At 41.1% G+C, this 26,759-nt stretch overlaps 1 protein-coding gene across 1 annotated transcript in view; it reads left to right on the top strand.

Annotated features, from left to right (window-relative positions):
• Positions 1-25,522, top strand: part of CNTN1 (contactin 1) — a 232,856-nt gene extending 207,334 nt beyond the window's left edge. The window contains exons 17-24 of the mRNA XM_040410854.1: positions 4,904-5,053; positions 7,179-7,249; positions 7,645-7,879; positions 8,369-8,472; positions 16,559-16,745; positions 23,130-23,242; positions 23,385-23,541; positions 25,165-25,522. Of these exons, the coding sequence (XP_040266788.1) occupies positions 4,904-5,053; positions 7,179-7,249; positions 7,645-7,879; positions 8,369-8,472; positions 16,559-16,745; positions 23,130-23,242; positions 23,385-23,541; positions 25,165-25,244 (1,097 nt within the window). The 3' untranslated portion in view covers positions 25,245-25,522. The remainder of the gene's footprint in view (positions 1-4,903; positions 5,054-7,178; positions 7,250-7,644; positions 7,880-8,368; positions 8,473-16,558; positions 16,746-23,129; positions 23,243-23,384; positions 23,542-25,164) is intronic.
• The last annotated feature ends 1,237 nt before the right edge of the window (positions 25,523-26,759 follow it).

Genomic DNA, 26,759 nt, shown 5'->3' with positions numbered 1-26,759 from the left:
ATGGGGCGAATGCTGACAGTTTAACATCGCTGTATGCGATGTACGGAGCGGGGGGAGGGACTGGGAGGAGGAGCTGGGGACCGGCAATAGCGGCGGGGCAGTGCGGTCACTGTACTATAGCCCCGCCCCACCGCTCCGGTATTCTAATATAAAATGTATTATTGAATTAAAAGTGATTAAACATGCCCCCCTCACTCCTAATAGTACCGTATATCCTAATTGCTTCTGTATAATGCCGGCAGGCAGGCCGGGCGGGCAGCAGCGTAACTCCCTGATGTCACGTGCCTGCGCCGCCTCCTTTATGAATGAAGCAGGCGGCGCAGGCAAGTGACGTCAGTGAGTGGCGCGCCGCCCGCCCGGCCTGCCTGCCGGCATTATACAGAAGCAATTAGGATATATGGTACTATTAGGAGTAAGGGGGGCATGTTTAATAACTTTTAATTCAATAATACATTTTATATTTGTATACTGGGGGCGGTGGCGGGGGGGGGGGCACATGGAATCTGTGGATGGCACAGTTAAGGGGTGGGGGTCTGTGGATGGCACTGTTATGGGCTGGGGGGGGGTCTGTGGATGGCACTGTTATGGGGTGGGGAGTCTGTGGATGGCACATATATAACAGTACCATCCACAGATCCCCCCCCCTGTAACAGTGCCATCCACAGATCCCTCCCCTGTAACAGTGCCAGCCACAGATCCCCCCCTGTAACAGTGTCCGTCATCCACAGATCCCCCAATAAGTGTCCGTCATCCACAGATCCCCCCATAAGTGTCCGTCATCCACAGATCCCCCCATAAGTGTCCGTCATACACAGATCCCCCCATAAGTGTCCGTCATCCACAGATCTTCCCATAAGTGTCCGTCATCCACAGATCCCCCCATAAGTGTCCGTCATCCACAGATCCCCCCATAACAGTTTCCGTCATCCACAGATCCCCCCATAACAGTGTCCGTCATCCACAGATCCCCCATAACAGTGTCCGTCATCCACAGATCCCCCCATAACAGTGTCCGTCATCCACAGATCCCCCCCATAACAGTGTCTGTCATCCACAGATCCCCCCATAACAGTGTCCGTCATCCACAGATCCCCCCATAACAGTGTCCGTCATCCACAGATCCCCCCCATAACAGTGTCCGTCATCCACAGATCCCCCCCATAACAGTGTCCGTCATCCACAGATCCCCCCATAACAGTGTCCGTCATCCACAGATCCCCCCATAACAGTGTCCGTCATCCACAGACCACCATTAGTTCCAAACCCACCAAAAGCACACCTTTTGGTTAAAAAAAATTTTTTTTCTTATTTTCCTCCCCAAAAACCTAGGTGCGTCTTATGGGCCGGTGCGTCTTATAGGGCGAAAAATACGGTATAAAAAATGAAAAATGTCTGGCTCACAGTAATTTGCATTTAATTGTGCTAGTACATATCATAAAATCAAATTCATAAGCTTCACATCCACATAAAAATACCCATATAAATACCTAATATTCACATAAAAATACCTATAAGTATAAGTTAATTTTGTGTACGGACGGACAGAGCTCTCGCATGTAAAAAATAAAAAGTACAAAATAGCAGCTTCCTTATAGTTTCTTTGTTCTGGGCGTGTGGTTTATACTACCATTGGTTTTATAATCTGTGATCTATGTTATTCAGTGACCTTAATGAATAACATGCGTATGACACACTCTCTTAACTTGTTTAAATGTATCCACGTTCATAGACAGATCGCTACAACAGTCTGCGGTTAGTTGTTACCACGTGTACACGTACTTTGTTAGTCATACATTCAGTCAGTTCCGCAACTGATTTCGCCATTGTGTTACTCACGGTCGCAACCGGTCTGCCCGCTTTCTCTGCGGCTTGTCTCTTGAGATGTTAATTCAGTTGTGCCGTTTCTTGCTGCGTGTCTCCCAGCGCATGCGTATTCGACCTGCTGGGATGCCAACAGCTTATAGAAGTTTTTCCTTTGCCTAAGTACTGATATGCCTCTGTCCACACCGCCCGTTCAGTGGCTGCCAAGCAGACGTGTTTCGGAACTATACAGTTTCTTCCTCAGTGGTATAGAAAAAATAATGCATGCTTTATTGCATGCATTATGTTTTTTATTTTTGTCTATACCACAGAGTATAAACCACACGCCCAGAACAAAGAAACTATAAGGAAGCTGCTATTTTGTATTTTATATTTTTTACATGCGAGAGCTCCGCATTTGAAGGGACCGTACACCAAATTAACTTTTACTTATAGGTATTTTTATGTGAATGTGAAGCTTATGTATTTGATTTTATTGTATGGACTAGCAAAATTAAATGCAAATTACTGTGAGCCAACCATTTTTCATTTTTTATTTAGGTTTATATTTTTAATATATATATTTACACTGAGGGGTGGACAGTGGGCTGGGCTCCAATAACAGCTGGTGAGTGTCCCCCTAAATTGTTGAATTGTGTGACCATATTCAAGTTATAATTATATAATGGACATGGAAATAAAGTCCAGACTTTTAGTTTTCATTTGAGGGTATCCACATAAAATTCGATGAAGATTTAGGATTTAGGACTTTACATGTGGCACCCTGTTTTTAAAGGGACAAAAAGTAATTGGACAATTAACTAAGTTTCATGGGCAGGTGTGGGCAATTCCTTCATTATTTCATTCTCAATTAAGCACATAAAAGAGAAGTAGTATTGGAACCGCGCTGCTCATTCAAATAAGACCTTTTCTTTCGGTGCAAATATCCACGTGGCGAGACACAAGACAAAGATACTCTCATTGTTTGTTCCATGAACCTCTAACATGCTTGTGAGTATATAATAAAACCACTTTTTTTTTAAATGCATCGGAGGTACTTCACTATTGTGTGATTTTTGATACTCCATAGAGAATCCTCTAGAGGTTTGTGGAACAAACAACGAGAGTATCTTTGTCTTGTGTCTCACCACATGGATATTTTCTTCCAAAGAAAAGGTCTTATTTGAATGAGCAGTGCGGTTCCAATACTACTTCTGTTTTCTCTATGTGAATACAACCCACTTCACTTCTGGGACCAGCAGCGCAAGTACTATATAGCTACGTGATAGAAACTTTCTATTGTGACTTAAGCACATAAAAGGCCTGGAGTTCATTTGAGGTGTGGTGCTTGCATTTTGAAGATTTTGCTGAGAAGTAAACATGCGGTCAAAGGAGCTCTTCATGCAGATGAAACAAGCCATCCTTCATCCGCGAAAACAGAAAAAACCCATCCGAGAAATTGCTGCACTATTCGGAGTGGCACTGGTGACCTCAACAATGCGAAAAGACTTGGATGCCCATGGAAGACAACAGTGGTGGATGATCGCAGAATAATTACCATGGTGAGGAGAAACCCCTTCACAGCAGCCAACCAATGCAGCCAAATTGATTGGTCGGCGTTTCATAATACAGATGGACAATGACCCAAAACATAAAGCCAAAGCAAAGCAGTGGAATATTCTTGAATGGCCAAGTCAGTCACCTGATCTGAACCCAATAGAGCATTTCACTTGTTAAAGACTAAACTTCAGACATTAAGGCCCACAAACAAACAGCAACTGAAATCCGCTGCGGTAAAGGCCTGGCAGAGCATTAAAAAGGAGGAAACACAGCGTCTGGTGATGTCCATGAGTTCAAGACTTCAGGCAGTTATTGCCAACAAAGGGTTTTCCACCAAGTGTGAAATTTAAATTTTATTTACAATTATTTAATTTGTCCAATTACTTTTGAGTCCCTGAAATGAAGGGATTGAGTTTAAAAAATGCTTTAGTTTCTTACATTTTTATGCGATCATTTTGTTCAACCCACTGAATTAAAGCTGAAAGTCTGAACTTCAACTGTATCCGAATTATTTTGTTTAAAATCTATTGTGGTAATGTACAGAACAAAAATTAGAAAAATGTTGTCTCTGTCCAAATATTTGTGGACCTAACTGTATACGTTTAAATATTTTTAAAAACTTAAAACAAATGTTTTACATTTTTTTCAGGCCCCCAAGGGCCTAACAAAATGCAATCTTTAGATTGCTATTACTAAGTTGGATAATGTGAACCAAAAAACACCAAAAGGTGGATTCCGAAATAGAAGGCAGCTGACCCATTGTGTAGTGCAGGTTGTTACGGACGTGGCAATACCAAATATATGGGTTTTTGGAATTTTTTTTATTTAATAAAACTTTATTTAATTCTTATTTTTATTATTTATTAATCCCACAAGGGGGCTTTTTCAGTGCACTGTACTACATGTAGTACAGTGGAATACTGACAGGCACTATCAGGGTCTCTGATAGCAGCCTGATAAGCATACAATGAGGGCAGGCAATCTCATTCACAGGCTGCTGATGCCTGAGAGAGAGAGAGCCCCCACTCTTTAAACCACTTACGGTAGATGTCGTGGATGCAGAACCCATGCAAAGCTTAGACTAGGCCGCAGTAGATATGCGGCAGCGTAGCATAAGACCCCTTAGTGACTTCTGTAAAAAGGCATGTTGGCAGTCACTAGGACCTTAGGTATCTCAAAGTATCTCAGTTGTCATTTTATTCTTTCATTTTAGGAGACATAACAGAGGTGCAGCAAAGTTATAAAAAAAGATTATTCAGCATTGTTATGTCATGGAGAGTACAAGTACTTACTAATTTAGACATGACACGAGAGCCAACAAATCCTCTTTAAGTAGTCAGTTGTATTCTCTTATGAGAGGTCACTTTTAAATAATTATTTCACATTTCATCTGAGATAGCTTTTTATCAATATCACTTACAAATCTCAGGGAAGACACATGAATAATACCCTAGAATAGCTTGGATAAAAATAACAGTTGTGAGCTGAATAATTATGTTAAATAGATGTATATATAACTTTTATATTTCATATCTGAATTTAGAAATCCCCAACATTGAAGGAAATATGGAGTCAGCAAAGGTGATAGATTTGATTCCTTGGATGGATTATACATTTCAAGTTATAGCAACCAATACATTAGGTACAGGTGAACCTAGTCTGCCGTCATCAATGATTAGAACAGAAGGAGCTGGTAAGTATAATGTGGTAACATTTGTACATACCTTTGCTATGGTAGATTTATTTCTCATATATACTCCTCAACATTGAAATTGCAACACCAAGATGGAAAAATTGTGGAATTATGGAAATCACAGGATCAATAAACATGTTAAAAGGGTTTTCCGAGACTTTAATACTGATGACCTATCCACTGGGTCCTCCGCCAATCTGCTGTTTCAGAAGGCATTGGTGCTTATAGTAGCAACTTTGCCTAGGCCAAGTAACGTCATGTTCATCGGTCACATGCTCAGCCCCATAGAAGTGAATGAGGCTGAGCATGATACCAAAGACTGCCGCTATACAATGCATGTCACTGTGCCTGGTAAGCACAGAAAAGGCCGTGGTACTCACAGGAGCGCCGATACCTTCTCAAACAGTTGTGTGTCAGACCCCCAAAGATGGAAAAGTTGTGGAATTATGGAAATCACAGGATCAATAAACATGTTAAAAGGTTTTTCCGAGACTTTAATAGTGATGACCTATCCACTGGGTCCTCTGCCAATCTGCGGTTTCAGAAGGTAGCGGTGCTTATAGTAGCAGCTTTGCCTAGGCCAAGTAACGTCACGTTCATCAGTCACATGGCCTAGACGCAGCTCAGCCCCATAGAAGTGAATGAGGCTGAGCATGATACCAAAGACTGCCACTATACAATGTATGTCGCTGTGCATGGTAAACACCGAGAAGGCCGTGGCACTCACAGGAACGCCAATACCTTCTCAGACAGTTGTGTGTCAGACCCCCACCGATCAGATACTGATGACCTATCCAGAGGGTAGGTAATCAGTCCTAAAGTCCTGGAAAAACCCCTTTAATGATATGGAAATTATAAAACATGGAAACAAAATATTCAAAACATCTCGATTTAGCCAATATTGAGTATAAGTGCCGTGCGCAGAAATGCATGCACTTGCACACCTTGTCATGCTATCAGTGAGATTATTAATGGTTGTCTGTGGAATGTTCTGAGATGCTGAATGCGCTCATGCATGCAATGCACTGCTGGCCGCATCCTTTGCAGTTGCTGACCAATGGCGTGCCTGATGTGCTCAGTGGGAGACCAGTCCGGAGATTCTGCAGGTCATGATAGCACATTTAGGCCATGCAGGCTGCTCACAGTAACATGAGCAACATGCAGCCTGGTGTTGTCCTGTTGAAAACTTCTCCAGAGTGTCCTTTTGTGACACTGTGGAGAAATGTTCCATGACCAAATCAGTGTAACACTGAGCTGTTTGTGTACCTAAAATGAAGACTAGAGGTGTTCGCTTACCATACTTTATGCCACCACACCATAATCGAAGTAGGACTGGTGTGACGTTCCCTTGTAAAGGCCTCTTCATGGCATTGCCAACGTGGTCTCCAGGCCAATCTCTGGCTATCATTGCACCCTAGACAAAAGCGGGAGTCATCACTGAAGAGAATAGATCTCCATTCCAGCCTCCATTGCTATCTTGCTGTGCCTTTGATTGCCTTTGACAGTGGTGGCATGAGGTCACTGGAACACCTGTAGTTGGACATCTGGCTCGTAGCACAATTTTATGCAAACACCTTCTGATGGTTTATGTAGGCACTGATTGCCGTCCTAGGTTTGAGATGTGATGTTCATTTTCACTTGCAGTACAAAATTGATCACCATGCGCCATTCTTCTAATCAGACAATATGTCTGTTCATGCAAAGGTTCACCTCTGTGCACTTGTTGCTTTCATTCCAGTTCATCGTTGTTCTCCCAACCATGGGGATATACAATGTTGAACAGTGCGGACATCTCTGCCTAGGAGCATATTAATCTGCCTGAGTGATAAACCAAGGTCTCTCAGTTTAACGACTCAAGAGGCATCACACATTTATTCCACATGACTTGAACTGAGGTTTAAGCTTCCATGTAGCTAAAAAAACTTTGCTTTCAGTCTGTCTTTTATGCCCCTCCCACATGCTACAGATTGGAGCTGGGTGCTTGAAAATCTGATTATCTGCTGATCTTACTGACATCTGCTACCCCATTGATTTGCATAACCTTATAGCTTGTCCTTGCTGTTGCAATTTTAGTGCTGAGTGTATTACAGTACCTTTAATTAGCTGAAATATTTTGGTTCTACAGCACCCATTGTTGCTCCTTCGGATGTTGGTGGTGGTGGAGGAACTAATCGAGAATTAACAGTAACCTGGGTGGTGAGTAAATATTTATCCAATATCCAAACTTCATCCATTGCATGCACTTTGGGAGTTGTTTCACGCCTAATAAAAATTCTCATAGACAACTGTAGGCTGGCCGTGGCTAAACCATGGAGTAGGCATCAGGGCATAGGAGGTAATCAGCAGAAGTACAAGGTATGTGGTGCATATCAAATACTATGGAGTAGGTGGGCTGTAAGTGGCACTTTCATGTGACATCTTCAAAGGACGCATCCAACGTATTTACGCAGAGTTCTACGGCGTGCCACCTCAGACATGCACGCCACTGTTTGACACATGTAATACAGAAAGTAACTATAATTTAGTGCAGGTGATAGTTTTAACAGTTTATTGTATATCATCTTTATAACTGTATCTTTTTCTTTACACAGCCTTTAGCCCGTGAATACCATTATGGTGATGATTTTGGCTACATTATTGCCTTTAAGCCCTTTAATGAAAGAGAATGGAGGAAAGTGACAGTAACCAACCCAGAAAGTGGGAGATATATACATAAAGATGACACCATCACTCCTGCCACACAGTTTCAAGTAAAGGTCAAAGCCTTCAATAAGATAGGAGATGGTCCATTTAGCAGCACCGCTGTTATTTATTCAGCAGATGAAGGTGAGCTACCCCATGCATGATTTGTATTGCTGTCTTATGGCTGGAGAGCTAAGTCAACTGTTGATTTAACAAAGAAGAAGCAGAGTTAATATGTTTACAGAAATGTATGCTATAGCAAGGCTTTGTTCACATTTACATTGGAGCCCCACCTGTACGTGACACACCCCAGTCAATGGGGTCCATAGGTTGCTGGTGATATCCGTCACTTGATGTATGTGGCATTGCATCATGGTTTCAGATATAAAAGCTCAAGATAAACATGAACAAAGCCCAAGATACTGGATTATAATTCAAATGTTACTTAGAACCATAAGGGCCTGATGACATAACAATCTAGGACAATTGAATGTAATTGAGGTTTACTGCTACTAGTTCAGGGTCCGAGTAAAAAAAGATCCAAATTAATAAAATGTCAAATTTATTTTTATGTCTTTACAACATTTGAGCCAGAAAGCATCTGATTTGTACTTTCCTTTGTTTTCTACTCAGCACCAACAGAACCACCCACAGAAGTCACAGCCTCAGTTATATCATCTTCTGAAGCTCAAATAAATTGGCAGCCAGTAGTTGGTCAGACAATTATGGGCTATCAGGTAGATTTCATAATTTCATATTTTATACAATTATACACAACTTGCAATTTCAGATTACTGTATGTTTAAAAGGTGCCACTGCCAGGCCTCTTCCTTAAACCTGAAGCTGTATTTCTACAATAGCACCACTGTGGTGTGCTGCCCATCAATATTCATGGGTGGATATGAAGTCAGAATGGACAGCCCATCACCAGTTCTAATAGTGATTTCCTGGTAGGACAACAGTGCAAGAGTTATCACAGTGCAGTTTTCAAATGTATTAATTAAAGGATGAGCTTAACTTTAAGATTTGATAAACAAGACCCTAGGGGCTGCTTCAGTTCTAATGATAACAGTGTAAACTGCAAGTTCAAAGGGAACCTGTCACCTAGATAATGCATATTAAACCGCCATCAGTACCTTATTGCAGCCTGTAGCATGACTATAAAGGTGTCTGTGTCTTTTCTGTGCAATGCGGCAAAGATCTAAAAAAAAATACTTTTTTCAACAGGCCACTCTATGTAAATGATAGTCTTGAAGTCAAGGGGGCAGCGGCTTTCTCGCCTGAAGTCGAGTACGCCCCGCCCCCTTTTCCTCCCCTTAGCGTTTGATTGATAGGATTTCCTTTACTACTAGACGCATGAATGTAGTCTTGCGCGTGTGCCGTGTCCCTGCAATACCGGCGCCTGCGCTGTGCCTGTTCCACTTCGCTATGAGCTCAATGCTCAGGCACACGAGAGCCTGGGCATGCGCGAGACTACATTCAAGTCAAGCAACCGGCAGTGAAGGAATCGGGCATCCTATCAATCAAAGGCTTTGGAGAGGTAAAGGGGGCGGGGCGTGCTTGACTTCAGACAAGAAAGCCGCTGGCCCTTGACTTCAAGACTATCGTTTACATAGCGTGGCCTATTGAATAAAAGTCTTTTTTTAGACCTTTGCCGCATTGCACAGAAAAGACACAGACACCTTTTATAATCATGCTACAGGCTGCAATAAGGTACTGATATAGGTTTAATATGCATTTTCTACGTGACAGGTTTCCTTTAAGAGGTATCAGAACATCAAAGCAAAGTATTTGCAGTTTTGTAGCCAAAAACCTTGACTCCACATGAAGGCATTTACTCATCAAATTGATGTGGTGTTAGCGGTAAAATCCACAATGTCCCAGGTCCAATTCATCTAATAATTTTAGGGAAAAAATACCTCAGATAATGAAGCACCGCAATGTGTAAGATCCTTCCTTCAGGTTTTATTGGATACGCACAAAAAAATCTTTGTTAAAAGCATATAAAATCACATAAAATCTGGTACAACTTCATTGTTTACATTCGTTATCCAAAGCTACATGTTGATGAGTGCCGGCTGTTTTTTTAACGGCCATCACACATCCATTTTAACAACGGTGGTAGTCTTTGGGGTTATTCACACGGCTCATGTGTGGCATCATGCGGCTGGCAGCATCAGAATAGTAGCTGAAGAAGGTAGCCAGAAAAAACAGGCCTCTTTTGTCAAAGTGTAGGTGTGGCACTATGGATGATCTAGTCTGATGCATCAGGCACTGGTGTTTAAAAATCCTGGCTGATCTACGCCTGATTCATCTTCACAAAGGTCAGTTTCTCTACATTTTGGGTGGACAGGCAGGTTCTCCTTGGGGTAACTATGGCCCCTGCCGCACTAAAAACCTGCTCTGATGCCACACTGCTGGCCAACTGACTACATAGGAAGTCTCGATATTAGTTCAGTTTGTCCTCCCTCTCAGCGGGTGTAAAAAAAAGGCCCCCATTTTGGACCGGTAGCGAGGGTCTAACATCGTGGAGAGCCAGTAGTCATCCCTCTGACGAATGGTGACAATTCGGCTGTCACTACACAAGCAACTGAGCATGCATCGGGCCATTTGCGCAAGTGACACGGCGGGACTCCCTGCCTCCATCTCCACTGCAAAATGCCACGGTGTGTCTGGGTCCTCTGCCTCCTCTTCTTCATCACCCTGTAGCTCCTCTGGCTGCTCCTGCTCCTCCTCTCCTGTCACCTGTGTAGAAAAACCACCCATTTCTCTACACATTGCTTGTGCTCAAAGGTCCTCCTCCTCTAGTTCAGCACCCACAGGGCTCATGTGGCCGTGAGATGTAGTCGCCACGTCTCCTGTCCCCTGGCCAGCCAGATTTACCAGCATCTGTTCCAGGACATGAATCAGTGGAATGACGTTGTTCATCTCGTCGTCCTGGCAACTGACAAATAAAGTGGCCTCCTCAAAGGGCCCGAGCAAACAGCAGGTGTCACACATGAGCTGCCACTGGCTAACATCGTAGTTACACAGGGAAGTACCTCTGTCCGCCTGTATCATCAAGAAATCGTTTATGGCCTTTCTCTTTTCATATAATCGGTCCAACATATGTAGGGTGGAATTCCAACGGGTGGAAACATTGCATATCCGCCTATGTTGGGGGGTGCCATTCTGCCGCTGCAGCTCAAGGAGGGTGTGCTTTGCGGTGTACGAGTGGCTGAAGTGCATGCAAAGTTTCCTGGCCGTTTTCAGGATATATTGCAGATGGGCGGAAGACTTCAGGAACCGCTTTACAATCAGAGTGAACACATGCGCCATGCAGGGCTCATGGCTCAGCCCTCCTTGACACAGCGCCGACACCATGTTCTTCCCCTTGTTGGTCTCCATGGTTCTGATTTCGAGTTGTCGAGGAGAAAGCCACGATTCGATTTTTTGATGAAGGACGTGGAGCAATTCTTCCCCTGTGTGACTCTGTTTGCCCAGGCAAACTAGGTGCAGAACAGCATGACACCGCTGTGCCCTGCACATGTAGTATGCTGGTGGGGCACAGTGAATTGTCCCTGCAGTGAAGGCTAAGGACATGGTGGATGATGAGGAGGCAAAGGCAGACATTGTCGCAGGACCAACTGCGTGAGAACACAGAAGCGGCGTCACCTGGCCAAGTTGTTCTGCATATTTGTGCAGGGCTGATACTGCCTTTTTGGCAAAAAAGTGACTGCTTGGGACTCTCCACCTCGGCTCGGTACAAGCTATCAGTTCTCCGAAAGGTGCAGAGTCTACCACTTGGAAAGGGAGGGACTGCAGCACCAGCAACTTCCTAGGAGCACGTTCAGCTTCTGCGCCGTTGGATGAGTGCATGCATACTGTTGTCTCTTGGCAATCGCTTTGGTGATCGATTGCTGACGGAATGACTGATGAGGAGTAGGAGGAGAAGCAGGAGCATCAGGACCAGCAGATGATGGGAAGGACAGACAGCTCCCTTCGGCTGAGGTGGTGGAGCCTTGACTGCATGAAATGGGTGCGTGCCACTGGGTGATGCAGGGGTTGCTGCGGCAGGCTGGACCACCACATCGAAACCACGGTTATCCCAGGCCACTTTATGCTGACGCTGCATGTGTTGACGCAGGGAGGTGGTGTCAACATTGGCACCCAATACAAAATATTTGACCCTGACATATGTAAAGGCACTTAATTCATAATTTTACTATAGTCCTAATACTGTTTTTGCCTTATCTTGACATATGCCTTTCACTCCCATAAAACTTAACTTTTATTACAGCTGAATCATTATTACTGACCATTAAATCTACCCATTTAAAAACTATCATTCGTGTTGCCTATTTTTTTGTTAATGGATCAATTTATACTCAGTTAACTATCTGGACTGTAATTCAGTATTGGCTGGAAGCTGCAGGCTGGCTCCAGACTCCCCCCTATTCTTATGCTGAATACACTTGTGTTTAGGCTGAATACACTTGATGCCATATACACTCCATTATTATGCTGAATACACTTGTGTTAGGCTGAATACACTTATTGCTGAATACACTGCATTATGCTGAATACACTCGATATCAATAGGCTGCACCCCTGCTCTAAAAACACCCTCAATGACTGTCCCCCGACATGTTTCGCCAGCTAACCTGGCGTCTTCGGGGAATCGGACAGCCTAATACAACCCAAAAAATCTGTAGAAGAATGTAACTTGACCACAAAGCGGCAAATAAAACATACTTATTTTTTCCACTAATGCACCCCAAAGAAGGCTGTAGTACAATGTAACTGCACAGCAGAACAGAAAATAATACATACTTTTTATACTATTAAAACACCCCAAAAAAGACTGTAGTACAAAGTAACTGCACCGCAGAACAGCAAATAAGATGTACTTTTTTTTACACTTATACACCCCCCAAAAAAAGCTGTAGAACAATGTAACTGCACTGCAGAACAGTTCATATGACGTACGTATATTTCCTATAAATACACAATGCAACACAGCACTTGCACCCCAATAACAAACAAAGTTTGCTGGAATTACAGAGGTATCATCTAGTGCAAACCTAAAAGCAGCAGTATAATAGCAATTTGGATCCCCAGTAAGTGCAGCAAGGTATAATAGAATCACTCCTATTACCCAGCCTGAACAATCTCCTTTTATAGCGTGGATGATGCCTGCCTATGCTTTCCATACACCTTGAATAATCTTTCACTGAACTTATAAATTGTTTTTTCAGTACAATAAAGTCTTTTCAAACACTGTCCCTAGCGCCTGCTGAAGTCTCTCCCTGCACTAAGCACAATTGAAAATGGCAGAATCCAAAATTGGCTGATGGTATTTATAGGGATGTGACATCACAGGGCTGGCTGGCTGCTGATCGGCTGCATGCATGGCATTGTGGGTAATCCCTCGTTCCCAGAGTTATTTACTCCATGTCCTAACATGTGCAGCAGCCATTTTAGGAACAAATATGATTCGTTAATACGAAGCGTGAGAAAATTCTGATTCGGTGCGAATCAAATTTTTCCTGAAATTCGGATCGAATTCCACTTCGTCAACTTCGATTCACTCATCTCTAATCATCATATTAATGGCTAAGTGATTTTTCACATCTGAAAAGTTAGTACGTGCAGCTTAACTGTGAAGGCGCAAAATAGACATTGCCCATAATTATCTTTTCAGAACTGGTTATTTTAGTATCTTATTTCATCACATTTCTCTCGTCCAGAACAATTTGCTTTGCAAAATAACTTTAGGGGACTATTTATTGCCTCCTTTTTTTTATTTTATTGGATATAGTACTATGTTCTATTTAAGTTTTTCTTTGAGTACATACGTCTATCAAAACTAAACAAGTATAAACATATAAGTATTTCTATGTCCAAAAATCATAACACGTCTGTAGGAGAAAGTTTGTAACATACTCTACCAGAAAATTAAAAAAGGACACCTAGAAAACATATTTTGATTGAGCTGAGAAGTATAAACTTCTAGTGGTGCTTGACCAATGATCTCACAACCAAGCTGGTGCTGCCTTTATTTTGGGTTATGCAGCAGGGCATATGTTAAGGGTCACATTAGTACTAGGTGGCATCTTCCCTTGCTGTGATACAGGCTGCCACTCTGGCATAGTAATGGTCATATAGATGCTGAATATCCTCATCTGGTATGTCTAAGCTCTTTCAACTTGGACTTATAGTTTAGTCAAGGTGGTTGTTGGCTGCTGTGCATCCAGGTCAGTGTTTGGGTGGTCAGTATCTTGTTGGAACACCATGGGGGAATTTATCAAGTCACAACATTTTTGTGCAACTGAACCCAAAAAGTCGCAAAAGGCATGATAAATCAGGACCCATGTCAAAAAAGCCAGTAGGACTGGTTCCACAATGTTTTTGACGTACTGAAGGCTATTTAGTGTTCCCTCCACAAATGCCAGATGGCAATGGCCATGGTAGCTAATGTTGCCCCACACTATGACACCTGGTGTTGGCCCTGTCTCCGGCCCTCCTATGAACTCTGATGCAGCCATCAATTTCAAACAGTAAACTTAAAGGGGTTCTCTAGAAATTAATAAAAAATGACTGAAAATACTTTATTATTAATTTATTATAATATAAAATATATTGCCAAATATCTTTCACTATTAATAATGGCTCAGTGGGCAGCACGGTGGCTCAGTGGTTAGCACTGGTGCCTTGCAGCGCTGGGGTCCTAGGTTAAAATCTGACCAAGGGCAACATCTGCATGGAGTTTGTGTGGGTTTCCTCCGGGTACTCCGGTTTCCTCCCACTCTCCAAAGACATACTGATAGGGACCTTAGATTGTGAGCCATTGGGGACAGTTGGATGCTAATGTCTGTAAAGCGCCGCGGAATATAGTAGCGCTATATAAGTGCATAAAATAAATGGCTTGTTTTGTCTAGGGAGCAATCATCAGTGGAAAAAATAATGGCCGCCATCCTATTCGCACACAGAAAACCTAATCACACAGCAGGACAAGTTACTTCACAACATTGAGAACTGCCTCAGCTTCCTCTCTGCTCAGCTTGTCGGGATTATGATTCTGAATACAGCCGATAAGAACTTTAACTGAATCTCTGTAGGAATAAAGTTCACGAGGAGACATGCAGAGGACAGAAAGGACATACTTTGGTAATAGAGACTGCATACAAGTGTTTATACTCATTACCCTCACCCTCCTCTCTGTACTTCATGTCTCCTCATGAACTCCATTCCTACAGAGATTCAGCTGAAGATGGTATGCTGTGTGCACAAATATATAATCATAATGAGTATTTGCAAATGGATTACTGTAATTGTGTTCATACATGATAAACCATTTGATATAATACTGCACTTCAGCTGACATATGTTAAAGGGGTTGAATGGGTTCAAAATAAAAAACAATCAGTATCTCACTATTCTTCCACCATTGACTTTCAAGTGCTGCTTTAGTCCCACACTGCTCTCCACCTCCTGGCCCCAGGCTTGACACACCAGAAATGGCTTAGACTGCCTGGGGTGGGTCACTACTGCGACCAGTGATTGGCTGATACAAACAATTTCCTGTGTGTGGAGCCAGGGACCAGGAAGTGAAGAGCTAAAATGTATTGGGGGGGTCAGCGGCAGGGAATGATGAGTTTAATAGTGTTTTTTTTTTTTTATGTTTAACCCTTTCCCTTGAAAAAACTCATTTAATGCCAATGTAAAAATAGCATTTTGGTGATCCTTTGCTAAATATCTTCTACTGTACAGGTAAGTCCAAAACACAGAACTCTGGAGGAGTTGGAAGTTCAGTGATTATGTTCACAGCACTGATCTCAGTATGTGTAAAGTTTTTTTCACTTTCCGCTTTATGCTTCTGTTGGAGGAGTAAATATTCAACCAAAGTTTACTTCCAATGGAAACCTCTGACGTATGCCACTGTATAGACATACAGTTGCAAATGTCAGCCATTGACTTGCATTGTAAAAAACCATATACCCCACGGTGTATATTTTTACTGTATCTTTCGATAATGGAGACCACAACAGCCTATGGTTTTCTATACATTGGAAAAATGTATGCCAATGCACTCTTTTGGCATATGCTGGGTGCATGGGCACTTATTAATATGTGTCATGTGGCCACTGGGATCTTTCACTGCGAATATGCAAGAACTGAACAATAAGTGAAATGTGGACAGGGCTTAAAATCTGAACACTTTAAAATTAATGAAAAATCTGTTTTGGTTTCAAAATATAGTTAGCCAAACCTAAAACTTTTGTGAACATTTTAGGTCTATTTGACCTTTATCAGATGTCACCAATGTGGTCCTACATGAATCTGTGACATACTATAACATCATTTTAACTGGATTCTCAGTTAAAAGGGTTGTCTTGGCTACAGACATTGATATCCTCTATTTAAGATAGATCATCATCCAATTGGTGGGGGTCCGATATCGAGCATCCCCGCCAATCAGCTGTTTTGGGCAGCTGCTTCATCGGAATCCATACAGTGTATGGAACAGAAGCAAACGACTGTACACTGTGTAGTTTCATGCACTGTTGTGATGTAGCTCAATTCCCAGAGCACCATGCCTCCAGTATTTGGCAAAAGGAATAATAATTTCAGCAAATAATTGCGGTCTTAGTTTACGCTTACATTACCAATATTTTTTTCCTCTCAAAGTTCATAAAATTCACCATACCAACAAATGAGTTCACAGCAGAAAGGTCTCTCCATTTTTAGACCAAAGATTTGACATGCATTTTGCATATCAGATATACATGCCAGCATTTTCTTTAAAAAAAAGAATTTATTGTGAAACATAATTTTTGTTAGATTCGTTACTGGCGCAGTCAAGACAAGGAAGCAGCTGCACACAGAGTACAAGTGGAGCAATCAGAGGAACCAGTCAGACTTGAAGGATTAATGCCAGACACTCTGTATTACTTGGATATGTTTGCATTTAATAGTGCTGGTGATGGACCTCGAAGTAAACTGATTCATTTCCAGACCAGAAAATCACGTAAGTCCAGAATCTTTCCATATGATTGTTGTCAATAACGTTTTCCATTTTCCTTATGTTATTATGTTACTTTTTGTAGTAACTGGTGTTATCAGGTAAGCTGCATTAACATCAATATGATTATCCCCCATAATGAACGATGCCTTGATTGAAATCACAAATAAAGAAACAGGATATGTGTATTACTGCATAAGAGATATAGCAATAAAGAATGTATGCCAAGAGGCTTCCACCTAGCAGTGTTCCTGGTGATGTCACAGGCTAGGGCAGCGCCCACCCATTAGTGCCAGTGGTGTCACCAGGAACACTGCTAGGCAGAAGCCTCCCCCCTAGCAGACACCTGGTAATTCACAGGATCTGCTGAAAAAGCTCTTTCAGCGCAGGGCAAGGCAGAGCACCGGGGCATGAAATGTGATGATGCTGGGTGAAGAAGGGGATATGTCCGGGTTCAGCTCTGAACCCGAATAACCTCTTTAATCCTTTAAGGACCCATGACGTAGCTGTACATTATGAGTCCGATCCCTAAACATGGCGCCCACTCGCACATGCAGTGGGCGCCTTAGCCGCGGGGTTTCTGTTATTTTAAATAGCAGAGACCCGCGGCACATGTATGCGATCATCCATAAGGCTGATCGCATACATCTTACCCTTCAGATGCCGTGGTCAAATGTGACCACGGCATCTGCGCAGACGAGAACCGGAAGTCGCGCGCTCCGGTCCGGTAACAGCTTTCCCCGGCTGAGATCGGGGAACCTGTTACCTTGCGCTAATTGACCGAAGCCTCAAGCAGGCTTCAGAGTCAATTAGATTTATATATCAATACAGGCCACTAGGTGGCAGCCTTGTATTGATATAGTGCAAATGACGTTTTCAATGATGGCTATTTAGCCATCACTGAATACTATGGGCAATCAAATGATTGCCAGTTATTGTCACCCAAGGTGACTTAAAAAAAGTAAAAAAAAAAAAAAAGTTTAACTTTTTACAAATATAAAAAAAAATAAAAAAATTAAAATCACCTCCCTTTCCTTAAAATAAAAATACTTAACTAATTAAAAAATAAATATCATGGAAATCGCCACGTGCAAAAATGCCTATACTATTGAAATATAACAATATTAATGGTATACGGCAAATGGCGTAGTGGGAAGAAAAATAAAAACAGCCAATTTGACATTTTTTGTCACTTCAACTACCCAATAATTTTTTTCAAAAACTGATCAAAATGTCGCACACACTTAAATTTGGTATTACTGAAAAGAACAGATTGTCCCGCAAAAAATTAGCCCTCACAGAGCCCCGTACACATAGCTTCAAAAAAGTTATAGGGGTCAGAATATGGTCATGGAAAAAAAAAAATTTCCTCAAAGGTTTTCATTTTTTTTCCAGTATTAAAACGCAAGAAAAATTATGCAAGTGTGCTATCGTTGGAACCGTACTGACCTGGAGAATGAAGATAACAGGTCAATTTTACTGCATAGTGTACAGTGTAAAAAAATAAAAACCGTTATCAGAATTGCGTTTTTTCCCGATTCTACCCCATTTGGAATTTTTTTCCCGCTCCCTACTACATGGTATGCAACCGTAAATGGTGCCATTAGAAATTACAACTTGTCCCTAAAAAAATAAGGCTATGTGAATGGAAAAATGAAAAAAAGGACTATGGGAAGGCAGGGAGTGAAAAACGAAAATGCAAAAATGGGAAATCCCAGGGTCCTTAAGAGGTTAAAGGCTATGTTCACATTTTGGGGCAATTTTTTTAATAATTGCATTGTACTCATTTTGAGCTAAAAATAATTTCTTTATTACAAATATGGAACCCTTTTTTCTGTACAGGGCTAAGACGCTCTAATAGAGGGATCTGAATTTTCTCTCTCTTTTGTCAGCCAGCTAATCTGACGGTCTCCTTATCTCTGGTCTCTGACCTTATAAACACTCATTATAGCTCAGTTGGTATCTTACTGATAAGAATGTGGCTTAAATAAGTGTTTATGACCTATTAGTAAATTAGAGATAAGGATTAGATTGACAAAAAAAAAATCACAGAAAAAACAAAGGTAAAAACATCCTGCACGGTATGATATATAAATTTGCGGATGTCACTGGACATATTATTGAAGAAAATCACAGAAATAAGATAATACTGCACTTAGTAAAGTAGATGCAAGCATTATATATGGACAAAGTCCTCACTCTGATATGATAAAATCTGAGACACTTAGCCAATATATTTTGATCAAAACACATCTGTGCCTGCCTACCAAGCGCCAAGGTGGTCTCAGTTCAGGCAGGTCCTACGCTAAACCTACCTAAGCAAATTTATATATCATACCGTGCAGGATGTTTTTCCCTTTGTTTTTTCTGTGATTTTTTTTTGTCTATGTAGTATTTGCTTGAGGGAGTGGCACCTTCAAGTGTGAATGCGCACCTATTTTATCACTTTTGCCCTTCCTATCTAATAGAGCTCCTTGATTAGATGGTACATATAGCTGTGCTTGCTCCTCCTCCCATCGGTTGCTTGACGCACATGGAGGTGACTAGGAGCAGCACACCATATAACTGCGGTGTCTGCGCTCCTGAACATAGTAGCCCAATGGCTTAGGTAGGTTTAGCGTAGGACCCGCCTGACCTGAGACCACCTTGGCGCTTGATAGGTGGGCACAGATGTGTTTTGATCAAAATATATTGGCTGTGTCTCAGATTTTATCATATCAGAGTGAGGACTTTGTCCATATATAATGCTTGCATCTACTTTACTAAGTGCATTATTATCTTATTTCTGTGATTTTCTTCTAAGGATTAGATTGCTAGCACAAAGTGAAAATGAAAAGTACTATTTACACAACTACCCTTTGTGACAGAATGGCTCAATATTTTTAATAAAGACCAATTGAAAAAAATTATTATTAGCCCAAAATGAGTGAAATACTTTCATAAAAAATATTTGCTTCCGGAGGTGTACTTTAAGCCTTTAAGTTTGGTATTCAACTTCTACAAGTTCTGTGCATATAAAATATATATTTTATTATATTATTTGCTATTTGTGTCATGTTATTTGTATACTTGGTAAAACTAAGTCACAGATCCTGATCACAAGGAAGCCAAGATTCCGGCAGAGGGAAAGTAAAACACAAGAAATAACTAAAATATCCCTATAGAATAACTAAATTATCCCTAGGTGTGTCCAAATCACAACACCCCAGTTATGAGAGAAACCCTATTTTGTCCGTAGGTGCCACTGGATGGTGGTGTATATAATTATTATAGGCGTTGTACCTTTCGGAGAACACTTAGCATTTGATGGAGTATTGTACACTGACTATTTTTACAGTGTATTATTGTAGGTATCTTGGGTCATCTAGTCTTAGATCTGAAGACAGTGGAATCACCCTTGTCAGGCAGTCCCACTTTAGGCAGGGTCACCTAGGGACAAACTAGGGTTTGGGTCATCACTAGGTTATTGTGATTTGGACACTCCTAGGGTTATTTAAGTTTTATTCTATTAAAAGTTAAAGCGTACTTCCAGTTATAAAACAACTTTCAGTAAATGAATAGTACAGGTGACTATAACAAGCTTTGTAATATATCTTGTTAAAGAAAAATGCTTCTATCTGCTTTTATCAGGCTGTTTTGCTCTTTCCTGCTTTTAATGTTGATGTACATGTATATGGAGAGAGGAGGGAGGGGGGAGGAGAAGGCTGCTGGATGAGAGACACACAAACTGCAGTTTCTTGGCCCCTCTACACTTAGCAATTTTGACTTAATTATTTCTAGTATAATAAGCTTCTATCATTGTTCAGAGTGAGGTGATAAATCACTTACTAGCTGGCAGCACCCTCCTCATCCCTCCTTCTCTCTCCACAGACTTTTAAGTGTGAGGACAGAGACTAAAAAGGATCTACTAGATGAGGAAAGCACCCTGAGAAGCCCAGAAGGAAGCATAATTCTTTAATAAGATATATTTCAAAGTTTCTTCTATTCTTCTGTGCTGTTTATTTCTGAAAACTTGTTTATAACTAGAGCTACACTTTCATTTTTACGGGAAATATTTCTCTTCACTCTGTGATTTCTTATGCTTGGTGAAAGCATGATTTCTGCTACAAAAAAGCGTAGTTCACAGTCAAGAAGTTTCTCCCACTTAGAAATCATGGAGAGGTCTGAAATTCACATTGTAGGTGCATTCCCACTCAAAGACAGAATTAAAAAAATAATAATCAAGAAATCACATTGTATGATTTTCAAAGAATGTATTTGTCTTGCACTGCTGAACATACGTATTTGAACACCTGAGAAAATCAGTGTTAATATTTGGTACAGAAGCCTTTGTTTGCAATTACAGCGGTCAAACGTTTCCTGTAGTTCTTAACCAGGTTTGCACACAATGCAACAGGGAATTTGGTCCACTCCTCCATACAGATCTCCTCTAGATCTGTCAGGTTTCGGGGCTGTCGCTAAGCAACACAGAGTTTCAGCTCCCTCCAAAGATGTTCTATTGGATTTAGGTCTGGAGACTGGCTAGGCCACTCCAGAACCTTGATATGCTTCTTACAGAGCCACTCCTTCGTTATCCTGGCTGTGTGCTTCGGGTCGTTGTCATGTTGGAAGACCCAGCCACGACCCATCTTCAATGCTCTGACTGAGGGAAGGAGGTTGTTGCTCAAAATCTCACAATAAATGGCCCCATTCATTCTCTCCTTAATACAGTGCAGTCATCCTGTCCCCTTTGCAGAAAAGCACCCCCAAAGCATGATGTTACCACCCCCATGCTTCACAGTAGGGATGGTGTTCCTGGGATGCAACTCATCCTTCTTTTTCCTCCAAACAAGACGAGTGAAGTTTAGACCAAAAAGTTCTACTTTGGTCTCATCTGACCACATGACTTTCTCCTATGCCTCCTCTGGATCATCTAGAATCCTAGATGGTCATTGGCAAACTTCAGACAGGCCTGGAAATGTGATGACTTGAGCAGGGGAACCTTCCGTGCAATGCATGATTTGAAACCATGACGGTGTAGTGTTCTACCGACAGTGACCTTTAAAAATGTGGTCCCAGCTTTCTTCATGTCATTGAACAGCTCCTCCCTTGTAGTTCTGGGCTAATTCCTCACCTTTCTTATCATCAGTGATACCCCACGAGGTGAGATCTTGCATGGAGCCCCAGTCCGAGGGAGACTGACAGTCGTCTTTAGCCTCTTCCAGTTTCTAACAATTGCTCCAACGGTTAATCTATTTTCCCCAAGCTGCTTGGCAATTGCCCCGTAGCCCTTTCCAGCCTTGTGGAGGTCCACAATTTTGTCTCTGGTGTCTTTTGACAGCTTTTTGGTCTTGCCCATGGTAGTAGTTGGCGTCTGACTGACTGTGGGGTGGACAGGGGTCTTTAAAGAGCTCAGACAGGTGGTACTTAGTTAGATTAATGAGTGGAGTAGAGGTGTACTTTTTAAAGGCACAGCAACAGGTCTTTGAGAGCCAGAATTCTTGCTGTTTCTCAGGTGTTCAAATACTTATGTTCAGCAGAGCAAGACAAATACATTCCTTAAAAATCATACAATGTGATTTCCTGAATTTTTTTTTTTTTATTCTGTCTCTGAGTGGGAATGCACCTACAATGTGAATTTCAGACCCCTCCATGATTTCTAAGTGGGAGAACTTGCAAAATCTCAGTGTTCAAATACTTCTGTTCCTCACTGTATATTTATTTACAACACATGAAAGTTTAATTCACAACACGTATACCTTGGGAAAAGAGCAAAATATGCATTTAGTCTAAACTGTTACTAGTGTATAGAATTACAAATTGTATTCATTTTGCTTAAATTGGTTGCCTTATTGATAACTCATCTTTTTCCTAATCTTAGGGCAAAAATCTCAACTCTAAATGATCATAAGACCCAGAATAAAGCCATGTCAGTCTTACTACTTTTACAGTAAAGAATCCCCTTCTATATTGACATACTGTAGAAATGTTCCTTTCTCTTGATGAAAAGGATTCCCTGAGTTTTGCGTATAAATAAATCATGGAGAAAGCTCGTATTGATCTTTGATATAGTTATACACAGTTATTAGATCATTCCTCCCTCATCTTTTTACTACACTAAATAACTCCAGTTGTTACCATCTTAGGTTATATGGATGTCATAGTGAAATGCAAAGAGTCAAACATCAGAGTAACTGCAAAGAGCACCTCTCAGTCTGGATAACTCATGTAACCATATATCATATGTGTGCCCATGGCAGTTGATGTATATTGTTGATCAGTATTCTTACCTAATGATATTAATTTGAGAAGTGATTCTCACAATTCTCTGCATTAATCATTATCCCAGTACCACCATTTTATAAACATAAAAATATGAGCTTATTTTTTAATTCTACGCTCTTTTCCCAGCTCCCAGTCAGAAACCTAGAATTATTAGTGCTGTGAAGTCAGGATCCCAGTATATCATCACTTGGGAACACGTGAAGCCTTTATCCAATGAATCAGCAGTGAGAGGATATAAAGTAAGTTTTGTCCATTTGTACTCATGATTTTTCATAATTTATATTTCTTATGTTATGGTAATTAAGAAAAACATCTATCTGTCTAGACAGACAAAGGGTTTGTATTCTGTAATATCACAAAAGATACTTTTTCTTCCTCAAGATTCTTTACAAACCAGCTGGACAACATGCAGGCACCTTGTATTCAACTGGAGAGCATACATTAGAGGTTCCAGCGCCCAGGGAAGGTGAATGTATCGTTGAGGTTCGAGCCCACAGTGAAGGAGGAGATGGAGCAGTAGCATATATCAAACTTTCTAGTAAGTGTATTTGTCCTGTAATTTCTTCAGCGTCTTTCTCTTCTGTCTTCACCTAAACAATGTAGTATCAATAGACCTATATTAGACAAAAAAATGCAACGCAATTCCTACAAAATGATATAAATGTGCAGGTGTACACACTCAATGACTGCGGTACAAAAGCATAGCCCATCTGCTAGCCACAAGGGTCCTCTTCTAGATGGGACCCTGCACTAAAATGACTCACCTTCCTTGGGGCCTAGGCCTCCAAATGAACTCAAGGAAAGTGGAATCAAGTTATATTCTGATCACACTCATATGTACAATGCAAAAAAAGCCAATTTTAAGCTGCATTTACACTGCTCAACCTAGTAGGCAATTATCGGGAAGGGACTGTTCCTTCCTGATAATTGCTTGCTTGTTAGTGGAGGGAAGAGCTGCATTTCCATGCAGCAATCTCCTACACTGTATGGGGACGAATGATAGCTATTGCTATCGCTCCTCCTCATACAGAATTATTGTTTTTGGGCAGCAGTTGTTTACAGCACGATCTGCTGCCCAGTTACGATGATTTAATGTGCTGCACAAAAGATCATTTCATCCGATGAACAAGCATTTTGCTCATTCATCTGATGATAAACAGCACAGGTACACAGGCCTATTATCGAGAACAAATGTTCATTGGCCCTAGAACTGTTGAGTGCACATGCAATATTAGTCAGCATTTCCTACAAAATGAAATAAATGCATAAGAACATGTGTCATAGCTGCAGTACAAAAGCTAACACAATATGCCACAGTACTTTTCAAACATCAGTTATATGGACATTGAATAGGTAGTTTTATCTACAGTATAAATATCCAACTAACCAGGGTAATATTTATTCAAAATAGCAGTGTTAATGTCCTAATACACATTACAGTATTCTTGGCCAAACCCACCGCTTTTGGTGGGGCCGGCAATCTATTGTTCATGGGAAGTTCCCTACTTGAATTAAATGTCTGATCCTTTTGTTCTCCGAAACGATAAGCCCCCATTAGTGTTGTCTGGCAGTGGATAAGTGCTTTTCTGAACCAAGCATGTATGTGTATGGGGGAGTTTGGAGGGATAGCTGTCAGTCTTGAACAAATGTTCAACCGACAGCTATTGAAGGTATACGGACACCTTTATTCTGAGGTTCCTCAGACCCACCCTTCATCTGTTTAGAACATGCAGCCTGTCCACTTTTAAGTGCATTGTAAACTTTGTTGTTATTATATTGCACAAACAGAACATATTGTTCAGAATTCCATGAATAAACCCATAAAAACCTGGTGAAAAGTGATTGGGTCCATAGTCAGCTCCATTTATAGTAGACTTTTGCTAGACCTTTGAAGTCTATTATTATATCCAAAGCTAAGCTTATTATCAAGTAACATCTATCAAGTAACATGATACCGTAACTTTATGCTGTGGGTCAGTACAAATATGATAATGACAAATTTATATATATATATTCGCTATATACACATATAAATTCCTGCTTCAGTTAAGTGCTTTTGTCAAAGCCTGAGCAGAGCTCGGACAACACTATTAGGTCGGTAAATGACCTTTTATACAAAAAAAAGAATCTCTACAATTAATATTGTGTATTTGTATTCCAGGTGACACGTCAGGGATATTTCCCAGTATTATTGGAATATTGCTACCAACTTTTGGCCTCCTGGTTTACTTGGAATTCTGAATGTAGGTCTCTTTAGAACATCCTGAGTGCAGTGTACTCCTTTCACAACTCTGGAGGAAACCATTGTTTTATGACTACTGCGGAACCAACTGAAGCCAAAAAAGAAAAGAAAAAACGTATATATTACCCAGCAGATTTATTATGAACTTTAAATAGGATTAAGGCATTCAGGAACTCCTCTGAGGAAATAAATCATTTTCAAGGATAATAGGTCATTTTCAATTTGTTCCAATATGCCTTATGAATCACTTACGCCAATCTCTGACAGTTGCATGATCAAATGGGGCAAATTACAGTGTTAAATTACACAAAGTTAGACTGTACAGTGAAAGTAATGTCACCTCCATAGGTGACACAATTTAACAATAACAAATTATGAAATATATTAGAGATTCAAATGTTGTATATGGTACGTGTAGAGTAACTACATCTGTCTGTACTATCTGTTTTGTGTGCTGCATATTTTTTTGAATGCGCCCTGTCAAGGCATCTAGACATACAGTCAGATTAAAAACAGCCATTGTATTAGACAGAATTTCATTTCTACAACAAATGAATGTGAAGTCAGAATGCTGAAAAATGACAGTTGAATATTAGAATGCTGTATTGTACACATATCATCGATTCCTTAGAGGTGCAAGCATCGGATGAAATGTTCCTTCTAGCAGAGTCACCTATTTTCAGGACTAGAGAGTTTGCACTTGCAATAGATATGTCACACTGTAAATACTGCAGTAGATGGCCCACTTATGAATGTAAAGTATAAATAGCATATAAAACATACTTCATAAGCTACATAAATATTTAAAAGCATTAGTATGTGACGTTAGATAATACAAAGCTGTTATATCAGCAAAGTTGAAATATTTAAAAAAAAATATGTCAATGAGCAGACATCTATGATGAATAATGAATTTGTGAAGAGCTTCTTCATGCAGTGTGGATGGACTACTTTCCCACCAGAAAGGATTTTTCTCCAAATCTGCATGTACAGCCTAAGAATGTTGGCACTTTAAAAAAAATTATGATAATATGGTTTTCCAAATGAAATTGTATAATTTTACTACCCCACATTTGTGCTATTGTATCTACCTATATGTGCCAATGAGGGAGCATCGTCTGTCCATCTCATAAAGCAAAAGCTCCAGCGTTAAAGGGGTATTCCCATCTCAGACAATGGGGGCATATCACTAGGATATGCCCCCATTGTCTCATAGGTGCGGGTCCCACCTCTGGGACCTTCACCTACACTGAGAACGGTGCGGGGAAGGTTGTGGCCGGAGAGCCCCTGGTTTTCTGGGGTTCAGTCACCCCTAAGCTCTCTCCCCATAAGATTGAATGGGAGCGCACCATGCTTGTGTGGCTACCGCTCCGATTCCTTTCTGTGGGGCTGACGGAAATAGCCGAGCCAGAGCTTGGCTATTTTTGGTGGCCCCATAGAAATGAATAGAGGGTGACTGCACATGCACAGTGCACCCTTCACAATCTTTACGGGTTTGTTCTCGATGGGACCCA

Source organism: Bufo bufo, chromosome 1, assembly GCF_905171765.1.
Source record: "Bufo bufo chromosome 1, aBufBuf1.1, whole genome shotgun sequence".
NCBI lineage: Eukaryota > Metazoa > Chordata > Amphibia > Anura > Bufonidae > Bufo > Bufo bufo.
The sequence above is the reverse complement of the archived record's forward strand: the minus strand, read 5'-3'. Positions and strand labels throughout refer to the sequence as shown.